Genomic DNA, 19,594 nt, shown 5'->3' with positions numbered 1-19,594 from the left:
ATTTCTTTGTTAAACTTATCGCATTGTGTTACTTTTATGTAACATTATCATTTTTAAACAGTACATTAATAAAGGAATTTTTTTATTAATGGTATGTTGTTTTGCTTAAAAAACAATACACTCGTACAGTATATACAGTGCTTCCATAAAGTAACGCATAAATTCATTATTAGCTAAATAAACAACAGGATTAGAAATTCTCGAAACAGGTCGATGTTTGATTTTAATTTACTATTTTTTCAAATTTTAATTTAATATACAGGGTGAACCACCTTCGTATGATGACGTCATCACCATTTTTTTAAAGGAACCCTCTTTTTTGACGCGACAACGTCTTAAATTAGGTTGTGGCTCGGAGTCACTCATGAAAAAGTGTAACGCCCGCTCACGTCTGTTACGATGAGTCACCGAACGAGAGAGAGGCCCGCCGGACCGGAGAATGCCTTGCGTCTCTCTCCCACTCAAACATGATCGGTCCGCTGCGCGCGGCACTAGAGAATTAGGCGCGTTGAATCGGTGCGTGCTTGTGTCTCTGTCTTCCTCGAGCGCTCTTGGCGTTGGAAAACCGAGAAAGCGTCATAATACAAGTTCACACGTGTGGTTAAAGTATCGTCAGCTGTGTCTGTAGTGAAAATGTGGAGTGCTTAGATTCGTCATTTACAACAACTACAACAATAAAGGTAAATAATTGTACACTAATATTTCATTATCGTAAACTATGATTGATTGATTAATTGTTAGATTGACACAAAAGTTGAGAAACTGAGTTTATAGGTTATGTCATACTATTGACAAATGTTGATAGTGTTAAGTAAATTATTAGTTTAAATCACTCTGCAATCAATCGTAATTCAGTCGATTGAGAAGAAACAGCGCGTTTCAACTGCAAACAACTATTGTACAATTTAATAATATTCATATCAATAAATATTCTACCGAGAAAAAGACGTTGTCACGTAAAATCTTCGCCCGTAAAACCGACTTTACAGGCAACCGATTTTTTTTCAAATTATATTTTTTCGTTTGCTGAGCTGATTTCAAAAATGTATAAAACTTTGCTTCAAATTGGAACAAGGTGTCAAAAATTCCAAGTTACCTACAAAATAATAAATTAAGGATAAACGTAATAAACACTTTAAATTAAATTAGATAATAATAATAGTCTCCCGTTTTATACCGCTTCGCGGCTTTGGGAGTATAGCAGGGTAGTCTGCTATATCTAGGGCCTACGGTATACAAGGAAGGTAACATGGCCAGTGCTACGCTTCAACCGCCTATTATTACCCCTGTTTTTACCCAAGGTACTCATTTTATTCAGGCTGAGTCGACCTGGGGCCTATAGACATTTTTTAAAAATGTCTAGTTGTTCTTGCCGGCGGTAGGATTCGAACTCCGGACCACCGGCGTGCGAGGCAAACATCCTACCGCTTGCGCTACGCAGGCACTTAAATTAGATACATATTGTTATACAACTACTTTACTATTATGCAATCACTGTGATACATTAACAAAAATAAACAAGCGAAGTACAGTAAATGTTCAAATTGTTCTCCACTGATCGTGAGACAATGACTGAACAGGTCATTATTTTCGTCTTTAACATTCTGTAGCATAGCGGGTGTTATGTTCTTTACTTCTTGTCTAATTCGGTCTTGCAGTTGACGGATATTATCAGGACTGTTTGCGTAGACTTTAGATTTTAAATAACACCACAAAAAGAAATCTAATGGGTTCAAATCAGGTGATCTATGGGGCCATTCCACTGGTCCATTCTTCCTATCCACCGTTGTGGAAAAGTTCTGTTTAAAAATTGGCGCACAGTTACTGCGAAGTGTGGCGGTGCACCATCAGGTTGAAACCAGATTCTGCGGTCTAAATTAGTGGGTATTTTGTATTTCGTACATGTGGGTATTTTGTGGGGGAATTAATGTATTTTGTAGGAAAACCAGATATAATGCTCCTGTTAAATTTTCATCAAAAAAATATGAAAAAAGAATTGTATTTCTCACAATACTAGCCCATACGTTCGTTTTTTGTGGTCTTCGCGAATTGGACACTTGCATTCAGTGTGGATTTTCATCATATCAATAACGGGTGTTTTGTCGGTTAACATGACCGTTCAAATGAAACGTTGCCTCGTCCGAAAATAAAACGTTATCAATTGTATGCTGGTTCATCATATACTTGAAGAATTCAGTTCTTCAGTCAAAGTCGTCTTCAGCCAATTCATGGATAAGACTACTTTATAAGGATGGTATTTTACTGGACTGTGTTAGAGAGACTGCACTATAATCGGTAGAATACTCTCAGAATGATGATTGATCCTAAAGGGTGCCCTATTCTCTACTCTGGCTAACCTAAACCCACTTATTGGCTACGATTTGTCGTCGATACCACTCAGACGATATCTTGTCTGAAAGATTCCATTTCTTCCCAACAAGAAATAGAGAAAAAAAGAGCTTATGCCGGATATAACTAAAAAAAAATCAGTAAAACCTTATTTAATCTACGTCTTGAAAATGTGATAATCCCATCTCAGTGAAACAACGCTATAACAATGCTTCTTTATATAAAAGGTGATATCACTGAGCTTGAGAACTACAGACCGATAAGCCTTCCTTGTCACTTATATAAGCTTTTTACCAAAATCATTGCCAAACGCTTGGAAGGTAAAGTGAACTTTTATAAATCAACATAGTAGGCCCTTAGCCAGAGAAGTTAAACAAGGGGATACTATTTCGCAAAAGTTAAATGGCCTCGAATACGCAATGAAATCATTGTCTTGGGAGAACAGAGGCCTCATTCGCAGATAACGTCATTCTTACCACAGACAGCATCGCTGATGCAAAACAGCCAATACGAATTATTAAAGGCCTCATTGGAAGTTGGTCCCCGAATAAATGCAAGCAAAACCCAAATAATGACAAATCTGGTACACGCACAGAACATAAGAATAGGAGTTGTCAAATTAGACAGAACATTAACAAAAAATACAGCGGAAAATATCAGAGAGCCATAAAAAGAGTGATGTTTGAAATTACTAAAATGGACAGAATACCCAATAACACCATCAGTCAAATAACGAAGGTGAGAGACATAGCGAAACAGGTAACTACAATGAAATGGCAATGCGCAGGTTATGTGGAGAGAACATCGAAAGACAGATGGACTACAAGAACATGAGCAGACAAACGTAGCAGATGTAGACCACAGACGCGGTGAAGCGCCGATACAAAAAGAATTGCTGACAACTGGATAATGACAGTCCAGAATCGAGGGGCATGGAGGAGGCTCATGTTCAACAGTGGGCTGTAACAACTACATGATGCATTTCCTATTAGAAAAAAGGTATTAGTAATATTAAAACTAGTAGGGTGAATTCTATTAGAAAAATCGTATTAGCAAAATCAGTGTTAAATGTTTCGTCATAACAAAAATAAAAAATATTTTGACCTCAATAAATTACGGTTAACTGATTTAATTTTAATTGCTCTCACTTCCTACCTGTTATATAATGATAATTACGAGGCATCACCATTTTTCAACTAATTAATTTTCAATAATTTACCAGCCCATATTTTGACCCACGCCTACCTCTATGACCACTAGTCGATGCCTCCACACTCATACCACCTGCGTTGTTTTTAAGTGTGCCAACTGTCATTAGAAACACTACACTGAACATATCTGACAAATTGTTTCGTAAAACGATACACACTTACCTTGAGACAATTAAAATCTCGGGTTTAAAAAATATTATGGCTTCTATTTTTGTTCTGGGTAAACATTTAATGAAGCTTGAATATTTTTATTATTTTATTATAAGTTCAAAGCATAAGAAACAACACCACTTTAAAAGTGAGTGCACTTTTAAGTAAAAATTGTCACAGGAAGTTACAAGGGTAGAAAAAGAGAATTAAGTGAAATGACAGGGAGAAGACAGAAGTTGATGGCAATTATTCATTATAAATACAGGAGGCGCTACTGTAGATTAGCGTGAAGCTTCATTTTAAGGTTTAAAAACAAGTGATATATTCAAAAATTCACGATCCATAGGGCCATCTTCTTCTTCAAGTGGCATCTCCGCGGCGAAGGTCGGCAATCATTATAGCTATTGATGTACATCCGTACCACTCTCTCAGGTTGCGCAGCCATGACATTCTACGCCTCTCCCTATGCTTCTCTTTCCTTGGTTCTTTCCCTGCATAATCAGTTGGAGCAAGGTGTATTTCTCTCCACGTCATACAACTACTTAGTCACCCCATGAAAATATGGGAGAGTAATTCATAGACGAAAACGTCGAGAAATCGAAATATCTCAAAATAAATGTAGATTTATGCAAGGTAGATCATAAAAAATGATGCTAGAAGCAGCACTTGACATGTGAAAATGTACAAATAGGGCATTTCACTAACATATTCAAAACTGTTCACTCTATGGTTTATGGACGACCACAAATGTTTGATGGGTACATTTATCGACTGTGTATCATTGCAGTGGACTGGGTGCGTTTAGAAAAGTAATAGAATTTTTGGACTTGTAAGTAATTGTTTTATAATAAAACTTTATTTTTCAGATTTTATGGATTATGAAAAAGAGCAAAAAAGATTGTTAGCACTTTTTGACGAAGTTTCGACGGGTGATTAGTATGATGATGAAGAGGGATCGGGAGAAGAAGATCAAGCAGAAGAAAACTTGGACGGAAGCGATACGGAATAGAAAAACGAGAAATTAGATGATGAGACAGATATTGCTATTCGTCCATATTTTTTGGGCTAGAGAAATGTTATCACCGACAATTGGTACACCAACGTTGATCTTGGTATAAGCTTGAAGGAAAATGATTTAACTCTCTTGGGAACAATTAAAGTAGATAGAAGGGAAATTCTTGCATATTTCTCTAACAATCAAGGACGACCTATTGGCTCTAGTACATTTAGGTTTGGTTGAAGAGGAACACTAGTGTCATATAAACAAAAAAAAAACGTTCTGTTATATTCCACAATGCACCACGGGGACGACGTTGATCCTGTAATTGGAAAATTGGAAATCATTAGCATATAACGCGAAATGAATCCAGATATGCTCTCCTTCAAGCCATCCTGCAAGGAAAAATATTTGGAAAACGAGGTCCAGGAAGAAGAAAAACATCTTGGTTAAAGAACCTCAGAATCCGGTTCAATACAACATCTGTGCAGCTTTTCCGCGCTGCTGCAGATAAGATAAAGATTGCCATGATGATCGCCAACATTCGTAATGGATAGGCACATCAAGAAGAAGAAGAAGCATATAACAGCACAAAAAGCGGTGATGATACCGTAGATAAATTATGCGCACAATATGATGTGGCATGTTGTATTAGAAGATGACCTGTGGTTGTTTTGTACAGCCTTTTAAATGTTACAGCAATAAATTTCACAAAGACCCGATGAGAAGTTTTGTCAAATTTAGCATTAAGCCTTATGTACAACCATCAGAAGAATCGAAGCCAAAATGTCTATATATCTAAGACAATAAGGATTCGACTACAGGATATCTGTCTGACAGTGGATGGAAAAAGAATTGAAAAACGAAATATTTTTGTTCGATTTGTAAAAAGTATTTTTGTTTGAAACATGTAGATATGTTAGGTTCTAATTTTAAATTAATTGTAATTTGTTTAGTAAAAAATTGTGGACTATTTTTTGTGCTACGTAAATAAACATTTTAAATAAACAAAATATGTCAATAATAATAAATAATGCTAAAAAAACTAAAGAATGGAAGACCGATAACATTCTGCAGATGATGGACCAAAGGAGATTATGGAAAAACAGGGACGCGAAGAAATACCAAGAAATCAACCAAACAATTAAAACAGAAATACGAAGAACCAACGAGACATGGATGCAAGAAAAATGTAAACTAATCGAAGAGCTCCAAGTGAAACACGATCATATAGATATCCACCGAAAGATTCGAGAAGCCACTGGTCAATACAAGTGGAGAAACACACACCTCCTCATAAACAAAGACGGGAACCTGGCGACAACAGTTAAGGAGAAGTTGGTGACCTTTAAAATGTACATCGAAGAACTTTTCTGGGATTACCGAGGTAACCTTCCAGAAATAAATTGCATGACAGGGCCGTCAATACTAGAAAGCGAGGTGAAAGCAGCTTTAAAACCGTCTAACAATGGTAAAGCCACAGGTCCGGACGAAATACCCGTTGAACTTATTAAGGTGATGAGTGAAGTGAGCACGAAGGAGTTAACTGAACTGTTTAACGCCATATACGATTTAGGTGATATCCCAGAGGAATGGGTATTGTCAACATTTGTAACAGTACCAAAAAAACGATCTGCGAAGACGTGCGAAGATTTGCGAACTATCAGCCTTATGAGTCATGCACATAGGATTTTTTTTAAAATCATACATGCCAGAATTTACAAGAAATGTGAAGAAAATGTCGGTGAAATGCAATTTGGATTCCGAAATTTCATGGGTACACGTGAACACTTTTCACCTTATAAGTCCTACTTCAGAGATGCCGAGATGTCAGTTGTGATGTCTATATTTGTTTTATTGACTACGCCAAAGCCTTTGACCGTTGATCCTCAGCATCAAAAGATGGTCGCCGCCCTACAAAGAGTAGGATTGGATGAGAAGGATATTCAGATTATCATGAATTTATACTGGAACCAGCGTGCTCAAGTCAAGACCAGCTGACCGACCTAGTGAAGATCATGCGAGGAGTAAGGCAAGGCTGTGTGCTCTCGCCGACTCTTTTCAATATATACTCTGAGGAAATTTTTACTGAAGCCCTCACAAACCTAGAGATGGGAATCCGAGTGAACGGTGAATACATCAATAATATCCGCTCTACGCCGATGACACTGTGTTACTAGCAACCAGCCTAAATGATCTACAAGTCTTACTAGACCGAGTGAGAATTGTGAGCGTAACATATGGACTAGACCTTAATATTAGGAAAACTAAATTCATGGTTGTCCGCCGTGCAAATTTAGATCCCGGGGCACTAATGGCAGGTAGCAAAGAGATCCAGGGAGTCGACAGATTCACTTATCTCGGAACTACCCTCAATTCACAATGGGACTACACTCAAAGAGATTAGATCATCCAGAATTTAAATGGCACGGTCTACATTTATTAAGTTGAAATCCTTGCTGTGCTGCAGTGATCTCAGTTTGAGAACCAAGATGCGGATAGTGAGGTGCTACATTCTTCCAGTGTTACTATATGGAGTTGAAGCCTGAACACTGATGCAAGCCACAGAAAAGCGGATTGAAGCCTTCGAGATGTGGATCTACAGGACGATACTAAAAATATGGTATGTGGATCACGTCACCAATGTTGAGGTCCTACAGCGCACGACAAAAGAAAAAGAAGTGCTTAATTTAGTGAAACAACGTAAGTTTGAGTACCTCGGCCACGTGATGCAGAACGAAGAAAAATGTCCAATTCTTCAACTCGTTATGCAGGGTAAATTATTTGGCAGGAGAGGACCGGGACGCCGTCGTATTTCGTGGTTGAAAAACCTCCGACAATGGTTTGGGATGACCTCGGCGGAGCTGTTTCGCAGAGCAGTCAACAAAACCATGATAGCCTTGATGATCGCCAACATCCGAACCGGATAAGGCACTGAAGAAGAAGAAGAAGAAAAACTACAAACAATAGATTATTTTATTGAAATTTAAACAAAACGCATCCAGCGGACTATTTTATGACCGGTGTAGTAGACCCTGTGCGACTACTGATACACAAAATTAAACTGCATCTAAAGCTTAGTACTGTATTACATATTCTAGGTTGGTAGTTAGTGTAGGTTAGTTATTGTGTAATTATAAGTCATGCCAACGTCATATTTGTAAGTGAGGCAAGGACAATGCGGATAAAAATATAGCATGTTGATTTCTTAACTAAATATTAGTCAGGTGGCGTCTTATAAATTTTATGTGAAGATAAGATTGTGTCAGACTTCAGTGCTCAGTCTTATTTATTTTGATTAGTGTTGGATCAGATATCATGGAAATGTCATAGACATTCCTTGGTGCTTGATGATGTTTGTCACCTAATGACAAAAAAGTGGAACGGATGAGTCGTCGACTATTAGTAAAAATGTGCAAATTGGGCTGTTTTTATAACATTTAAAATTCATTGTCACAATGAAACAAACAGACAATACTTTATTTAGGAAATTCTGTAGAAAGTGGAAATGTAGAATTTGAATGTCTTAATAAGTTCTTGATTTTTTAATACTAGTAATATTGTAGGCGAAACATATGACAACATCTGTCCAAAACTTGCTGTTCATGAAGATATAGAAAAATAAAATATTTATTAAGTTTCGGCAATAAAAAAACGGAAGCTCTTGTCAAACGGTAGGAGCTGTGTTATTATTTTAAATTATTCTACAAGATTCTATTAACATAGATAATAATGATATACGAACAATATAAGCAATGCAATTATGTCAATGTTAAATCACAACATGTTGACTCAAATTACCCAGTCAATTATTATGATTGGTAACATAATAAATTTTCAATTATGTTCTTCGAACAATGGACTACAAAACACCGACCAAACACTCTTTAATCAAAAAGACCTTGATATCAGAAGTATTGAAATCTGTTACATTTGTGACACTGACCATATCCAATTAAATCGAAATACATTTATCTACTTCAATGTTTGCAAAATATATAAACAGGTTTAGAGATTTTAACAATTTTATATGTTAACATGAAAATCAAATTCACGTTATTATAAAACATTATGTAACAATAATAAATTTATCAATATCATTTATCATAGTAATACATATCATACATAGTATCAAGTACCTGAAAAACAAGATCATTGTTGCAATTTGAAGAAGCAACAACAGTAAAGGGAAAAAAAATTTAAAATTAGATTCGTCTAAAAGTTCCTTTAAACCAGTGGTCGCCAACCTGTCGATCGCGAGCTACCGGTAGCTCGCGGAGGCAATTCTGGTAGCTCTCACAACGATTTTAATTTAAAAAATACAAACTGCAAAAATCAGAGAAGCTTCCGAAAATTCCACAAAAAAATCTAATTGTCATAATATTAAACATAAACAGCGGCCAAGGTTAGTAGATATTTAAGTAGGTTGTCTCGTAACTATGTGGGCGAAGCGAGGGGAAGGCAGGATGCTTACGTCACTCATACGACAAAGTCAAATTTGACAGTTGTCTGCACGTCTGAGTTTAAGTTCACGTTTGTTGTTGTCTCTATTCTATAGTATCATTAGTTCGTTTATTTGTTTAGTTATTGTTTAGTTTTTATTTTTAAGTATAGGTATAAGGACAATATTATTTATAGAGACTTATTATTTAGTTATTTGTGTACATAAACACTTGTGAAGTGTGTTTTCGTAGCCGTGATATCAAGGTTTATCATAACAATTATATGTAGTTTTGTACGTTATAATAATGATATATTTTTTAGATGAGATAAGTATATATAGCTTGAAGATTTGTGCTTGAAGGACTAATCATTTTTTGTATTTTAATCTAATAATAAATTATTTATATTACCTATTGGTTTTTTTTTGCCTACCACTAGATATGATAAAATGCTGCAAATTCCAGGATAAACATAATAAGTAAGTTCCTACATATTTAGTATTTTTGCTTTTGAACTTTTTCTACTGTTTTTTTGGGTTTTTGTGCGAAATAAACTGTTATCTCCATTTAAAACACACAATATTATCACTATAATCAATTCTATTTTTTGTCATCAGACTATTGATTTTAGAAAAAAAATTGATATAATTACTAATATAAGAACCACTTAACATCCCTATACCCAAGAAAATCCCAAAATATATTGCAAAACCTAAGTTTTTGAACCTTATATTAGCATTGAAGCTTATGGCAATTTTAAAAGTGTCGTATGGGTGACGTATTCCCGCCTTTAAAAAGCGAGCATTTGATTGGTCTATAGTTACGAGACAACCTACTTAAATATCTACTAACCTTGAACAGCGGCAACGTTGCGGTGAGCGATCTGCCCCTGACGCCGTCAAGCTAGAATCGGCTATTTATAGAACCGACCGGCCGGACCAGCGCGTTGGTGGTCGAGAGCGATCTGGATTGCTTTGAACGGGATAAATACGCACGGCGCGGCGACATTGCGCTTAGTTTAAAACTGAACGCGTAACCAACGTCCAGCGGTTGGGTTAGTAGAGAACAACAAAAATAATATTATGGCAAGCAGCTGTAAGAAGGTAAAGACATACCACTTTCATTCGGAATGGGAAGAACAATACTTTTTTACAGAAGTTAAAGATAAAAATGTGTGTTTGTTATGTAATACTTCGGTCTCCGTTGCCAAAAAAGGAAATATTGAGAGACATCATAAAACTGTACATTCTAATTTTGAAAAATCATGCCCACTACATTCTGCCGCCAGAAAGGAGAAACTGAAACAGTTAAAAAAACAGTTAATTGGACAACAATCAATATTTTTAAGAACAGTCGACAAAAATAAGGCTGCAACTGAAGCATCGTACCGTGTGTCCCAGATAATTGCACAAAAAAAGAAACCTTATGAAGACGGGGAAATGATAAAACAGGCGTTTTTAGAAGCTGCTGATTCATTATTTGCCAACTTTAGAAATAAAGACGAGATAGTTTCAGCTATAAAATCTCTGCAACTTTCTGCTAATACAGTGATGAGATGTGTAGAAGTAATGAGCAATAATATTTTTTTACAATTAAGAACTGACTTAGATAACTGTGTTTATTTTTCACTTCAACTGGATGAATCAACAGATGTCGTTGCCACTGCCCAGATGGTCGTGTTCGTCAGGATGGTTTTTAGTGATTTTACGATTAAAGAAGAAGTGGGAGATTAAAAAAGGAATTTGAAGTTCATTCCACTGAAAGGACACACTACTTCTTATTTAAAAAATATTATTTCTTCCGAGAAAATTCCAATATCGAAAATGGTAGGCTGGACAACCGTATAATGATAGATTAACTGTGGATTATTTCATTTACGTTGCGTTACGTGGCTTCCGTGTGGGTAGCTCGCTGTTTATTCCAAAATTAACAAAGTAGCTCAACACATTGAAGAGGTTGGCGACCACTGCTTTAAACTAACAAATACACCTAATCATAATCATTCATCAATTCTCAGTTGTTATCGTATTTATAATATCATAAGAGAAAATTTTGCCGGTAATATTTTCGACTGGTATGAAAGTTTGTTGCCTGGCAATTTTCGTGAATTAAATTTTGACAGTTAAATTACAAGAGGTCAGTCGAGCGATTTTGTCAAAATTTCATAAGCGAAAATTGCCAAAAGGCAACAAACTTTAATAAAACCAGAAGAAAATTTTGCCGGTAAATAATTTTCTCTCGAATGATATTCGACAAGACAGATTTCAAAAGACAATTAATGCACCATATCAACGAAACATAATCTTTAGTTAATTGTTAGCAATATTAAATGTACAAATATTATAAGCTGTAGTAGTTTGCCCATTCTTTTCTACCAAAGCATGTATTATTGACCTGTAGCATTTGGGAACTCGAAGGTCCAGCTTCATTTTTTCTGAGATTTTAGATTAACTTCTGGTGGTGACGGAAATCCAGCTGCAGATATGGTTTTAGAGAGTTTGCATTTGAGTGATCGGTTAATTTAATTAACTCCTGTTCAGAAACACCTAACATGAACAAGGCTGACACAGTTGAAGATTGATGAGAATCGTTTGTTATTTTATTTTGTTTTTGTGTCTATTCCAATTTTTTCAGCTGACATTTTTGTCCACTTAGATACGGTGTTGATTCCAAGTGGACAGTTTTTGAACCAAGATTCATCATTCCAGTTGGGGTGAACGGTAAGAAAGAGTCTGTCTGATAAAATCTTTGGTCTCCTTTTTTCCATTAATTTCAAAAATAATCTAACGGGGCATAAATTTTCGTTTGATGAATTTCTTTTAAACCTTTCGAACCGCCTTGATTTGTTTTGGACAAATGCTGTTGTATTCAGTTCGGCCGGAAATTCTCCCATAACATCAAGTTCCTTCTGGAAAAACTGAATCTTGCAGTTTACGGCATCATTGCCTCTCCAAGCAAGTTCAAATAAGCAAAGGTGAAAAAACTTTTTTTGTGCTCCATAGGGGGTTTCTTCGTCATAGCTTTGGATGATTTTTAATAGTCCTTCGGTGGATAATGCTTGTGAACTGAGTTTTCTTTTTTCTTGAACACTTTGAAGCTGCCTCCGCTTGGTATCTCTGGCCAATATTGCACATTTGAAAGATATATCTGTGAAAGGGTCGATTTTTATGCCGTACTCCGTAAAATATTTTTTTTGTACCATTTTTGCTTTAATATTCCACACTGACTTTATAGTCTTCTCCATCGCCATTTTTCATGTTAAAGGCATAATTCTCGAGAATTTTTGCTAGTTCCGTTATGGTAGTACATCGTTCAAGCGTAAAATTTCTCACCCGTAGGAACTCCGAAAATTGGGTCCAAATAGAGCTTCTTGATCTATGCGTGTTCAATGGGACATTTTCCGAAACCAATTTTTTTATATCTTCAACTGACTGGCATCAAAATCTTGATTTCTCGTCTGGATTCATTATATCTGTCCAAAATTGATTACGCCTCAATGATTTTTGTTAAACCACAGAATACATCATCCAACAAGAAGCTGTCGTCTCCGGTGTAATTAATAAACGTATGAAAAACTGATTGCAACTTGGTGCAAGTTTCCATGTTTATTAATTTGTCCAACTATTGCGCAATATGGTGTAATATTGCGTAGTTGGCCGGTACGCTCTTATTGTGGCATTGTCTTGAAGAGACAATGCCTTTATGGTTTTATTGGTGGTGGAAATAAAACACATTCTTTCTAAGAAGAAAAAAACTCAGCTTCAGAGTCTTAGAAAGATTCAGAGCCCTTCGAGCAAAGTGCTCTAGGGAGCTACCCTACACGGGTAAAACCATGTGTTGACACTGACTGACTACTACTGACTTGAGATCCGAAAATGTCCCATATTTAAAGATAAATTAACTTTTATATGAAACTTTTTCATTTCTCAACCAATTAAATTTAATTATGTGTTCCAGAAGGAAGGGCGATGAACATCGAAGTGCGTGATTGGTGGCACTTGATGACAAAGCGAAAGCTTTGTCGGTACCTTTGATGTTCGTAGGACAGAAATTTCGAAGTGACAGTGACAGTTAAACTACTTAGTACACTAAGAAAAGTAAAGAAGAAGTCGTTCAAAACTGTAGCGTAGTAAAATTATAGTTACACTCAGAAACGAAGTAATCATTAAAACTAATGTTTTTTAAATAGATCTGTTTGATACGAATTGTATTTTTTCTGTAAAATTTAATACAACCCATAAATCAATTCTTATAAATAAAAAGGTCTTAAGTCAAAAACATCGATTTTTTTTAACAAACAAATTAACGTACTAAAAGTATTTTAGTACGTTAAAATACCGATAAAATGCGATTGAATTTGAGAGTTAATTTCAAAATAGAGATGAAAATCAGTCGATTTCTATTACTTTTATTAATATAGGTATTAAAATATGTATATGTTTATACAAAATATGTATAACAGTATTATTTTTTTTTACTATTATATTATACTTTTTTTACATTATTATATAAGTATATTTTATAATGTATTAAAATATGTATATGTATATACAAAAAATGTATAACAGTATTATTATTTTTTTACTATTACACAACACACACGAAACAATACTTCTTAATACGTAAACAAACTTCAGTTTTTATAAGCAGACAGATTTATCAGACAGATAAACTATTTAGAACATGGCGGATCTCACAGAAATTTGGATTGCGAAAAAGCCCTTAGTTTCACTTCTTGTTGGGTGATGTATTCTATAGTTAAACTGACAACAATAGAATTACCAGATACATTCGTGACGGATCTGTCAAATTTTGTCACTGAGAAATCACGGTCAGGCAGGAGTTTTGTCAGTAGGAAACGAGACTGAGACGTTTTACCAGTTAAAAATAGTCTAGTGAAATAGTCAATTTGATATGATTTTCACAACAGAATTGTGGATAACTGCGAGCGCAAATAGCAATGAACAGGGTCGTTCCGAAACTGGGGTGCAAAGGGTGCGGGACACCCGGGTGGTCAGTCAAGGGAGCGGCGCGAGCCGCCCTAAAAATATTATAAAAATTATAAAAACACAAATATATGAATAGAGTTGTGCTCAAATGTAGATCAAATGAAGTTTTAACGATATTTTGGAAGAGGCTAAAAAAATTGCCGAAGATATTGTTTGCGACCCTTGGTTTCCAACGATTAATATGGTTAATCCCCCGCGTTTATTTGACTACGAGTGTAAAGAGGAGGCTCAAAAAAATCCATTTGACCCAGTCTCATAACTATGGGGGGGGGGGGTCCGCCCCGGGCCTCTGATAGGTGGTGGAAGGGGGCTCCAAAAAATGTTTTAAACATATAAAACTAAAATCTTACATAAAATAAAATACTTTACTTTATGTCACAGAAAAAACAAAAACAATATTTTACTCTCAACGATGCACCACGACGATTTACTAGACGAATTAACGGCCAAGCTAGAAAGCATCATTACCTAGGTAATGGTCTAGTAGAGTAGTAGATCTAGTTGATAAAATATGTGCAGCCTACAATTGCGCTAGAGCCACTCGCCGATGGCCTATGGTCATTTTTTATTCTGCAAGAATGTAGCCGGTATCAATGCATTTGTAATAAACAAATATAAATCTAATGAGATAGATAAAATAACTAGATGACATTTTCTAGAAGCTCTTGGTATGGAACTAGCAAACGGTCATCTGCAACGTCGGTTTTTGAATAAACGTATTCCTAGATCAATTAGGTCAAGAATAAAAAAAAGTTGCCGTATTGAAGAAGAAATTGTTCCAGCCCCAACCAGATATACCTGTCAAAAATGCCAAAAATTTGTATGCTTAGAACACGCAAAATGTATTTGCTCCGACTGCCTACAGGATGGTATTTTCGAAGACAGCAGCGAAGATTTACTTATTTCCGTTCATTCATGTATCTACTTTGCGCATCTCAAACATTTGTTTTTTTTTATTTAGTCTTTATCTAGTATAATTTCTTAGAAATAGTTGTTTTGTATTTGTCTAATTTGGGTTTTTGTGTTTTATAGTACTCAAAATGTGATATAGATATATCTGTTAACTTTTATTTTCAAAGCATTAGTTTATTAATCAATTTATGTGCAAATGTTTTTTTGTCTATTTTAATTATATATTTAAAGAATCCACAAGCTCTCAAACCGTTTTTTTCCGAAAATATTGGTTTTTTGGACCTTTTCTAGATTTGCGGACTGCTAGTCCGACGTTATTATGTGTACCATCATGTCACGTTATCCCTGAAAGGTTAAAGGAGGTGGTTTCTCTAATAGTAGTCAATACCTTAACATTATGAAATTGAAAGCAAAACTGAGTGGCTATTGAACACAAAACAGAATACAAGGATCTACATTAAGTGAAAGTGAACCACAAATGATAGCAAGAGATAAATTTTCATATTTGATGTTTTCAATTCCATTTAATATCGTATGACGTATTTTTCCAATAAATATGTGACCGCAGGAACAAATAACACTAAATAAACGTTGCAATAACTCACCCAGTAACATAGTCATCTAAATCAATCATTTTAAAAACAAATCACTACAACGCCTAGCGTAAAACACACTTTTTCAAACTAATTCACATACAATTTGTCATAGAGATCACGTCAATCTATAACAATTTCATAGTCAGTACGATAACTTTCATAATACAAATTTTATCAGTAAATATTGAATTAGACATAATCTGTGAAAGGAAAGATAGGAATATTATAAGTATCTAATCTGTTATGATTAATAGTGTCTAAAACCGTAAAAACCCGTTTTAAATATGATCTTATCGTGTAACTTGACATTTATCAACAAAAAAATCAAAAAAGCAAATAAATAAATAAGTTAACTCTATAAAAGTAAATATAAACCTGGCAGAAATATCTTTTTAAGACAAATACAATAACCGAAACTGTTGGCGGTGGTCTCCAACAAACGCTGCGCGGCCGTGTATATACCCTATTCATTTTACAAATTCCCAATCGTCAATAGAAGCACGTGAAAGCCAAACAGGGTCGTACTGATGTGTATCATATGATTTTTAAAAATATTTACTTTTGAAACTATTAGTGTAAGAATTTCTTGAAATTTAATCATTAAATCACAATTAAACTAAACTCTAAAAAATAACACAACCAGTAAATAACTTAACAATAACTATAACATAAATATAACACAATATATTAACTTAAAAATCAACACGATACAATTTGAATTTAAACATGCTGGCAAGTGTGGATCTGTAACATGAGAATCTGTCTGGCTTAAGGCAATAAATTATATTTAATAGCCTCTTGTCGAATGAGACGGCAAATATCAACACGTGCTTATGTTGACACATGGGAATTTGCTAACCGAATGAACTTTAGCGTTACTCCATACGTCGCGTCTGATTGCTTTATACCATGAATGATGGACGCGGTTTCTTAGGCCCAGAGCCCACAGTGCAACTGTTTTAAAACAAGTCTCATCTGTAAACGGTTTACAATCTAAATGAAACCTGTCTCTTCCCTTCAGGATCAATTGTTTATTTATTCGAGCAGTGCCGTGGTTTTACTAGGTTGAGTTCTGACCAGGAAGATATGATTGATTATTATAAATACCGCAGTATCTTAGAGTTCATATGGAGTATTAGGTCCATCCCTACTTTGAAAAGAATGCAAAATCTCCATATTCGTAGTAGCAAAAGAACTGCTTCAAGAATTCTTGGTCACTAATTTTATTATAGACAAAATTAACAAGATAATTGGACAGAAAAACACGATGAACGTGCGTAAAATCTAAAAACACAGAGTTATGACGTGCTATAATAAACTGCAATGCAACTGGATGGTAGAAATATCGAACAAAATGGGTTTTAGACTGATTGAAAACAGTTTCAGTCGAATTGCCTGGGGGCAAATCTCCATTCCTTCACGCTGTCAAAGTCACAAAACGCCGTGGTTGCTGGACCTTAGGGCCGGTTCACATAACAGGCGCTTAACGCACATTTATAGCTACATACATTTTATTCAGGCCGTACACATGCTAATACACGTTTTGGGATCATTCGCTAACTCGCTACATAAGTGAGTTAACAAATGACAGAGCCACTGACTATTCGCTATTGAAAGCGACTAAAAATCTTAAAAATACATATAACCAATGATGGATTCGACCGTTACTTGAAGGAAATTCATTTTATATAACAATTAAATACCGAAAACTTTGTTTTCAAAACTTCCCCAAAGTTATTATAATATATTATCACTACTGCTGTTTAATAAACCTATCCATACTGACACGACTATACGCAATTCGTCATCCCATCCTACACAAAATAAATTGGCAGTCTACCATAGAATGTTACATAGATTAATAGAAATTCCGATGTCAAAATACAACTTTACGATAGAATTAAATATTATTAAGCAAATAGCAGTAAACAATGGGACAACTATAGATTGTTTCAATGTGACTAGTCTGTACAGGGTAAATGAACAACATATCGATGCCATACTTCTTTGCAATCTTTTGTGTTGAGGGTAGCTTAAGTACTAATGCCCACTAACGACCCTGCCTGACTTCCTTCTCTCAGTGGTTCTCAAACATAAATAATATTTGCTGCAACATACTTGGGTTAAATTAAAATAAAATAGAAATTAAGAAATGCCTTTTATTTATGTCACACAAGCAGTTTGTTTTTAATTCTACAGTATGTTCTAGCGATACAAACCATTTGTTTATAGATTTAAATAAAATCGAATAAAATAAAACTAAAATATAAAGAAACATTTTATTTATGTATTGTTCCGTTCAAAAGTTACGGGGGAAGGACTTTTAAAAACCGCACTGTATATGTTGGCAGTAACAAAACATAGAAATATACGAAAATAAAACTAATAAATAAGTTGAAAATAAAAGAAGTCATTGTATTTAATTTCGTGTGTAAGTAATCGTAATTGTACACCATTATATTTAGTTCCTTTTTCTGTCAATCGCTGTCACAGTTAGTTTCTGCTTCACTATCATCATCATCATTATTATCGTCACTTTCATCACTATCTCCGTTATTTATATTTATTATAATTGGTTCGATATCATCCAATAAATTGTCAATTTCCCACATTGTTTTTTCTGTTTCTATTACGTGATTTACGTAGTTTTTCCATTTCTCTGGCGTAATGACCTGATACGCTGCTGTAATTAAATTTCGCATTTCAGCTTCTTTAAAATTCGCATTGCGTCCAGCTATATACCGTTTCACTTCACTCCAAACAATTTCGATGGGATTGAGTTCACAGTGATAGGGTGACAGAAGCCATTCTTGAATATCTTTTTTAGTGTTGAACTGTTGGGAATTTGTTCTGACTTTCTGCTGTGATAGGATGCATTGTCCATTACCACAATAGTTTTTTCTGGCAAATTTAGCATTAAGTTATTTTCGAACCAAGCTTCGAAGGTCGGTCCATCCATTTCGTCGTTGTAGTCCTGAGTATTTTTCTTTGCCAAAAACGTGAGCTCTGCTCCATCAACAAATTCGCTGGTAGATCCTGCGTGCAATAAAACGAACTGTGCACCACAAGCTGTTGGAGCTTTTAATCGTGTTGTCACACCACGAACAAAAGCATCGCGATGAGATGTAATTGTTTTATCAACCCATTCTTTTTTCACACGGTGCCCGATATTTACCCACGATTCATCCAAATACACTATGTTGTATCCTTCTGCACGGTATTTACGAATTGCGCGTAAATAACGATGACGCCACGAGATGATTTCTGGTTTTTCAATCAAAATTGAATTTCTGCCACGTTTTATAAACACAAAATCCATATAACTCAGCAAGCGATGTAGCGTAGCCCGTAAACAATTGGGCAAAGTTTCTTCGACATTGACAACAGCCAATATGGTGTTTACTGTTGGTGGTATGTTGTCACAAAAAAATTGATGAACTAATCTACGAATTTGGCCCCTGACACCTTCATCGTACTTGTTGTCACGAGAATTAATAACCTTTCGCTTCTTGGGCCTGCTCTTTGGAGATTGTAATCCAGGTGATGAATATTCCTGTCGTATGCGAAACAGAGTCTTTTTGCACACACCACTCATTTCTGACACTTTCCTGATTACACTTGATACAGAATCGTTGTTATCCTGATTAAGATGATAATTAATAATATTCATTAGTAACTGCTTCTCTGAAAGTTTTAGAGCTTTTCCACGTTTCCATTGAACAATTTTCTCCATTTTGCGGTAAAAATTCGGCGTCAAATATAACAATAGCCAACAACAGAAAATAACAATAATTGCCAACATCAAATCACAACAACAGCCACCAACCAAAAATAACAATAACAAAACAGTAACAGTACATCCAAGATGATACAAATAATCGTAACTCGAATATGTTTACGCGCTCCGAAGAACAAATAAAGACTAATT

General features: G+C 35.2%; 1 protein-coding gene across 6 annotated transcripts in view; it reads right to left on the bottom strand.

Annotated features, from left to right (window-relative positions):
- The window catches only part of ena (ENAH actin regulator enabled), a 206,059-nt gene that overhangs the window by 59,967 nt on the left and 126,498 nt on the right, over positions 1-19,594 (bottom strand). The window contains exon 1 of one of the 6 annotated variants that reach the window (XM_072542984.1): positions 15,676-15,816. The exons of the other annotated variants lie outside the window; for them this stretch is intronic. Coding sequence (XP_072399085.1) covers positions 15,676-15,704 — 29 coding nt within the window. The 5' untranslated portion in view covers positions 15,705-15,816. Of the gene's footprint in view, positions 1-15,675; positions 15,817-19,594 lie in introns of those variants that run through there. 6 annotated transcript variants of the gene reach the window in all.

The sequence above is a fragment of the Diabrotica undecimpunctata genome, chromosome 9 (assembly GCF_040954645.1).
Source record: "Diabrotica undecimpunctata isolate CICGRU chromosome 9, icDiaUnde3, whole genome shotgun sequence".
NCBI lineage: Eukaryota > Metazoa > Arthropoda > Insecta > Coleoptera > Chrysomelidae > Diabrotica > Diabrotica undecimpunctata.
The sequence above is the reverse complement of the archived record's forward strand: the minus strand, read 5'-3'. Positions and strand labels throughout refer to the sequence as shown.